Below are 7500 nucleotides of genomic sequence, written 5' to 3'. Positions count from 1 at the left end.
CAGCTCCAACTCGTCGACCTTTGCGCGTGCGCTGTAGTCAGCAACGCCTGCAGCGCCACCACCGTGTCCTGCACGCGAGAAACACGACGTTAGTAAGTAATAATAATAGTATAACAATAATAGTAATAAAGAGACAAAAAGGCAATCGGTGGGCGCTCTACCTATCTGAATCAGTGTGCTGACCCGTGTGGACAGGAACCGTAACACAGGGGCAGGAATTATCGCGTAGCGGAGACAGGAATGTCCCTACCTGTATCAACAGGACCTATGCTGACCCTCGATGACAGGAATCGCGACACGGGAACAGGATTCATCCGGAACGCAAAAACCGGAAGTTCAGTACACACATACCTGTTGTCGACAGGAAGCCGCCGTGCGCGTTGCGTTGTTGTCATCAGCACTCGACGATCGGCGTTGCCGTAGGAGAGTTTCCTCCTCTCGCAGCATCGCCCAGCAGCGCGTAGGCTGTACTCCTCGATCTCGACTGCGGTGGAGTTGTGCTGGTACAGTTGACGCTGTTCTCGTTCACCGAGTCGAGTCGACGGGCCAGTAGCGGATGTTAGCGGCTGAGCAATGCGAACGGAGAGAGAAATTCCGTTGTATATACGTACATGTGGGCGTGTGTGTGGGGGAGGGTGTGTGTATGTGTGTGTATGTGTTGTGTGTGCTGTGTGTGTGTGTGTGTGGTGGGGAGGTGTGTGTGTGTGGTGCGTGTGTTGTGTGTGTGTGTGTGTGTGTGTGTGTGCGTGCGTGTGTGTGTGTGTGTGTGTGTTGTGTGTGTGTGTGATGTGTGTGTGTGGGTGTGTGTGTGTGCTGTGTGTGTGTGTTGTGTGTGTGTTGTGTGTGTGGTGTGTGGTTTGTGTGTGTGTGAGTACTGCGCGTTTGTGCTTGCGGACGCGTGCGACGTATATATATCACATATCATCATATACACATTACCTATCTATATCATATCAAACATATTATATATATATTATATATATATATATATATATATCACCTATCATCATATACACATCACCTATCTATCACATATCACATGCATATATACATATATATATATATTAATATATATATAATTCTCTCTCTCTATATATTATAATATATCAAGAGTAGAAATAGAGAGTCTATATTATGTACTCTTGATATATATATATATATATAATATATCCCTATCATCATAACACATCTTACTATATATATGATCAGGAGTGTTATAATTAAATTATTATTATATATATATATAATATATATATATATATATATATAGAGAGAGAGAGAGTAGAGACGAGAGAGAGAGAAAGAGAGATGAGACGAGAGCAGAGATAGATAGATCACTCCTGAATATGATAATATCACATATATACATGATCTATTCTACACTGGTGTTGTGATGCGCGAGAGGCTTCAGCTTCTCACAGGCGATGGCGCGTCTTTGTGCTGTGAGCTAGCGACAGCGCGTAGGGTGACGATGGTGACGGCGTAGGGCTTCGTCAGGTAAGGAGCTCGTGTTCCGGCAGGCCGACCCGCCCGCTACGGAACTCATCAGATCCTACATGCTACACAACAACATGGCTGTATGTATATATAGCGCACTTATATATATATAATTATATAAAATAATAAAAACAATTTATATACATGTATATATATATATATATATATACTGTGTGTATGTTATATATATACAATATATAATATATTACATGTGTGTATGATATTATATATATATATATATATATATATAATTATATTTACAAGGCTAGGGATTCGAATAGCGATCTTTCAAGTCAAACCACTGGTCATATAGTGATTGATAAATGCTTGATACATAGCCTACATATTAATATTATGTCAGATAGGGCCACATGTTCGCCACTATTGGCAAGATTCAATTACTGTTACTGTACGTCCGCTAAGCCGTTCGCGTATAATTAATGAAAAAAGGACGCTATATGTATTTGATGTTGCAGCTACTGCGTCGAGTATTTGCTCTCCGCTTTCAAACGTAGAATTTCAACAAATACTGTTCTATATCGGGATAATGGGCATGCATATGTATTCCGCTATGCAACCCGGAAATTATTTTGATCACTCCCAATTATATATATATATATATATATATATATATATATATTATTCCAGCTATTCTAGCGGTGTAATCAGCAGTATAAAAATATATGTAATTACAGTGTAAAAACTATATAATTGCTACCACTAATTACGCATTTACCTATTCCAGGAGAATATGCGCCACCAAGCATGTAGCTATATACTATGTATAGGATACGTACCGGAATCTCGCAGTTGTTGCATGTAAGCATGGAGATGACGACGAACGCTGTGAGCGGGGCTTCACCGTTAAGTCCTCCCTGTAAGATAACGACACAGCCTTGTTAACATGTCTACCTATACACGTGAGTGCGGGGGAGGACGTGAAAGCTGGATGACTTGACAAGAAGGTTTAGTATGTAATTTGTTCTATGTGGGCACGCACGCACGCACACCCGACCGCGCACACACACACACACACACACACACACACACACGCGCGCGCGCTCGCGCGCGCGTACGTACCATCATCTCTTTGTGCCAGATCTTGTAGTTCTCATCGAACGCTCCGCTAGCCTTCTGCTGTTGAATGATCCAGCTCATCGCGACGCACGTCACCTTCTTGTCGACGTAAATGAACTCCTCTGCCTGACAGAACACCTTCAGTACGAAAGCCGTCAACCTGAAAACACACACACACACATATATACACATATAACCTTAAACAGTAAAGCAACATGGCGGATAACACACACAGAGACACATGCGTGTACAGTAAAGCAAGCAAGATGACGAATAATAATGTCGTTTCAATCGGAATTTAAATTTGACGTCGACGCGCGGTGATAGGACGTTATATGGTGAAGCAAGATGGCGAATAACTACACCTAAAAAAAAATTATTCGGAATTTGTATTTGACGTTGATGCGCGGTGATAGGAAGTTAGTTGGTGAAGCAAGATGGCGGATTACACCTAAAAATTGCAAAAAAATTTGAATTCGGAATTTAAATTGGATGCTGACACGCGGTGATAGGACGTTATTTGGGTGGGGGGGGCGTCACGTACCAGGTGCTCGAGTCTAGGTGAGGCCAGACGGAAAACGAACCGTCGTCGGTTCTGAACGATAGCTCCTGGTTGTATCCTGTAACAGACCATTACCTCGTTATTAATTATAGCTAATTAATGCGAGTCATAATTACGCGGAAGAGATCGGCTGACTTTATCGACTACTTACAGTAAAATTTCACGTTGTAAAATTTTCCCGAAACCCGACGCCTATAGATAAGATTAGAAGGTGTAATGTCGCATTTAATCAACGACGCATTAGCTCGAATGTTTGCACGTATCACGCTCACTGTTTAAGCATTGGGTCTGATCGGGATATCAACAAGCTGAAGGGATCATTTACCAAGAGGCAGTCGTCTAAAAGCATATTAGTCGTAATATTTATCCTGACCATAGCTTTTTTCACATGTTAAAATAGTGGTAATTACTATCGTAGAGTTTCGTTACGATATTTCTTATAAAAACCACCGTTTCTGGTTTGGTGATCTTCGTCTGCGGTGAAGTGACAGGTGCCGCCATCTATACGTACCGTCGATGAGATATTTCTGACCATTCTTCTCCATCTCGTCGGTGAGCTGGCCTGTGCGCTGTAGGTAGTACATCGAGTAGGCGGCCGGCGCCATGTGAATCATCGTCTGCTCTCCACAACCTACGCCGTAGAGAGGTAGAGAGGGTGAGAGCGAGAGGGAGAGCGAAGAGAGAGAGAGAGACACGCACACTCAGAGAGAAAGACACGCACACACCCACACACACACACACTCACCGAAAGACACGCACGCGCGCACGCGCGCACGCACGCACGCACACACACAGAAAGACACGCACGCACGCACGCACGCACGCACGCACGCGCACGCACGCACGCACGCACGCACGCACGCACACACACACACACACACACACAGCTTCTGGCCGCTTCTAGAGAGAGAGAGAGAGAGAGAGAGAAAACAGAGAAAAAAAGATAGATAGATAGATCTATCTACACTGTGGCGCCCCCTACCTGTCGGTATGTCTACGATGGGACCCATGCCTCCCAGCACTGTCTGTACGGTAGCGCCCAGCAGGTCTCCCATGACGGTGACGCTGCAGCGGTCCGTGTCGGGAATGGCGTCCTCCGGTACCGTCAGATCTATCGTGTTCGTCTGCTTGCTCGATGTGTCGTCTAGCAACTCTGCAACGATGACGGACGATGAAGATTAGCGCGGGTTCATAATAATTAATATAATTAATTAATTAATTATAATTGTTATAATTATTATATTTAATTATTATAATAATTAATTGTAATTAAATATTATAATAATTAATTATAACTAATTATTATAATAATTAATTATAACTAATTATTATTATATAATAATAATATATTAATGTGATAGTGATTATGATCCCAGGAGATGGAAGTACTAGTAGTTTTTGTAACGTAGCTTCACTGACGTTAATCGTCTATAGTGTTTGTTTCCTTAGTGAATCGCACCGTATGCCAAGACGTTGCTCTCTCCCGTGCTTCGTTTAGTCCTCTGTTTCAACTGTCCGGATGGGTCCAGCACTGCCGAGTAGAGGGCAACCTTCTCAACGCCCTCTGGCTGCAAGAAACGACATTACACGATGAATAAACGTGCAGGGGGTTGCTCGATCCCGAATACATCCACCATGTCCTGAACATCGATTTTAGTTATTATTATTCTTATTTTTTGTTAAGTTTAATTAGTTTGATGTGCGCAATTATTCAACGTGCTAAATTATCTTCTGCCTGCTGAGAATCTGGCAAAGTTTCGTGACTTACCGCAACCCTCAGTATTTTCTGCACGATGTCGACAGCGCCATCTTGCGCCACCACCGTCACTTTCACCGGAAACTCTCCGACTTTCAGCGGCACGATGAGGAAGCTGACGGTGGCGCTATCGTGCGCCGGAACGAGGAACTGTTTGGCGGTGCTGTTCTGGCCTGGCAGCGCTCCCGAGCAGAGCCCGCTCACGCCCGTCATGACTGCTTGTACCTGACACCCAAACGTTATTCAGCTGTGAATCTAATTAAGGCCGTAAGGCGGAAAAGCTTCGGTGGGCTACTTATGAGAGAATAGTAATTCCCGAATTTAGATAAAGGTTTGCGTGTATGAATTCTATGAGTATGCGTACGTTTTATGATGAAAGTAATATTTAGTGGTGTGAGGAGATGGTTAGAGTGTGTCCATATAGCTTTCTATCGCAGCAAGCTATATATAAGCAATAAAGCTGCTACCTCTATGAAAATTAATATAGAGATCACCAGCAGCTATTTTCCAGTGAAATCATTGTTTGAGACTGACTAAACGGAATATATATGGCTGTAGCATCTTATAGGAAAACATTTGCCGTGTAATACTGGCTAGACATATAAAAGACCCATTTACCAGTAGACGCCTTTCGATGTAAACACTGATTCAAAAGACATATTTGACTGTAGACCCATACGAAAAAAATCCTGATGGTATGGTACAGTCTATAGGTACAAAATCTGGAATTAGCTGTCATGGCTCTGCATGGAGCCATAAGACACGCATGACATGTGCAAATAATTAATAATCATCAGTAATTACCTGTTGTTAGAAGAGTAGATGCCAGTGGTACATACGCGCATTGCTACCCCGATACAATTCCTATTCCCTCGACAACAGCCAGCGAATGATTAATCATTTCGTAACAACTTTATGCTTACACTCATTTTAATTACTCGAATAATGGCGGCCATGATTGATTTATGCGCAGGACAAAATCTCAGCTTAATTCAATTTCCGTCGAACTGTCAATCATTTCGCACGTACAGACAGCGTGCAATGACGAAGCGGAAAACCTTGTAGAATAAGCTGGGGGAAAACTCGATGCTAACATCGATTCGATGTAACGTTCAGCAAACACACGCACGCGAAAATTCTACAGACGATAACGAACGATGCGTTAATAATAAATATTCGTGCGTTCATCGCCGATTGAAATGTCTAGCCATTTCAAAGCGGTATAGAAGAAAAAGTGGGACTCGCGCACGCTAGCATCATGCTCTGGATAACAATTCCACCCGCGAGCGAGACGTAAGACTAGAGTATTCAAACAGCGACAATTTCGTTTGTGATTCTATTTTAGGTCGTGCCGGCGATGGCGCACGACTCGCGTGAGAGTAGAATCGATTTAAAGAGTCCATTTGCGATGACATCCAACACCTCCTCCCCTCCACACACACACACATTCACACACACACACACACACACACACACACACACACACACACACACACACACTTGACGTATCGGTCGATATAGGAACGCGTGTAGAATCTGTGATTCTAACTCGTGTACACGGGCGATTGTACTTGTCTCTCCTTGGCGACCTACTAGTATTCAATTAACGGCGTATTTTCACAGATCTGTTTGTGTGTACGTGACCTGCCCTGTTTACAGACACGAGATGTTTTTACGTTGTAATTGTTAATGTAGACGGTGGACACATCCGCTCGTTAATTCTCTGCCAAATAGATACAGGAATCGTTTCTCCTGATCGTTGACATTTATCTGTTCACTTGTTTCATTGACGCATCAACGTTTATCTCTTCACTTGTTTTATGCACTCATTGACGTTTAACTGCTCATTTGTTTATTGCATGCACCAACGTTTATCTGTTCATCTGTTTCATCCCCGCACCACCCACGCTCACTTGTTTCATCTGCATGTTTACTTGTTTCACGCGCGCACGCACTCACGCTCACCTGCTCACTTGTTTCATCTGCATGTTTACGTGTTTTACGCGCGCACGCACCCACGCTCACCTGCTCACTTGTTTCATCTGCATGTTTACTTGTTTCACGCGCACGCACCCACGCTCACCTGCTCACTTGTTTCATCTGCATGTTTACTTGTTTCACGCGCGCACCCACCCACGCTCACCTGCTCACTTGTTTCATCTGCATGTTTACTTGTTTCACGCGCGCACGCACCCACGCTTACCCGTTCACTTACCCCAACAACTTCCGTCGATCACCCCCTCCCCTATACTCATCCCACAATACCCTCCGCCCTCCCAACCAACCACCCACCCATACCCACACTTACATCGTGGTCGTGGTCTCCGTAGTTAAACACCGTCGCTCGGATCTCGATCTGTTCGTGTCGCACGGCGGCGTACGGCATGTGCAGGTCGACGAAGAGCGGCTTGAAGGCGCGCAGCTCGTGCGGACGCGACACGCACATCGGCGTCGACGGGCCGACGGCGATCGCCGACACGACCCACGTCGTCATGCTGCCGGGCAGTGCCTCGCTTAGCGTCTGCTCCCCGCTAGACCTGCAGCGCATGATGAAAGATGTACGGATCAACGGCGGGGTGGTGTTGGTGGTGGTGGTGGTGGTGGTGGT

At 44.5% G+C, this 7500-nt stretch overlaps 1 protein-coding gene across 1 annotated transcript in view; it reads right to left on the bottom strand.

Moving 5' to 3' along the window:
• Nucleotides 1-7338, bottom strand: part of LOC106811718 (C3 and PZP-like alpha-2-macroglobulin domain-containing protein 8) — a 30220-nt gene extending 22882 nt beyond the window's left edge. Inside the window, exons 1-10 of the mRNA XM_014815424.1 lie at nt 7201-7338; nt 4905-5117; nt 4596-4704; nt 4119-4289; nt 3648-3767; nt 3119-3194; nt 2578-2734; nt 2295-2372; nt 1480-1552; nt 1-68 (exon numbers count right to left, since the gene is read on the bottom strand). The exon at nt 1-68 is cut by the window's left edge and continues 148 nt beyond it. Of these exons, the coding sequence (XP_014670910.1) occupies nt 1-68; nt 1480-1552; nt 2295-2372; nt 2578-2734; nt 3119-3194; nt 3648-3767; nt 4119-4289; nt 4596-4704; nt 4905-5117; nt 7201-7338 (1203 nt within the window). The remainder of the gene's footprint in view (nt 69-1479; nt 1553-2294; nt 2373-2577; nt 2735-3118; nt 3195-3647; nt 3768-4118; nt 4290-4595; nt 4705-4904; nt 5118-7200) is intronic.
• Between the last annotated feature and the right edge of the window lie 162 nt (nt 7339-7500).

The sequence above is a fragment of the Priapulus caudatus genome, unplaced genomic scaffold, assembly GCF_000485595.1.
Source record: "Priapulus caudatus unplaced genomic scaffold, Priapulus_caudatus-5.0.1 Scaffold567, whole genome shotgun sequence".
NCBI classification, from domain to species: Eukaryota; Metazoa; Priapulida; class Priapulimorpha; order Priapulimorphida; family Priapulidae; genus Priapulus; species Priapulus caudatus.
This window is presented reverse-complemented; position numbering and strand designations above follow the sequence as displayed.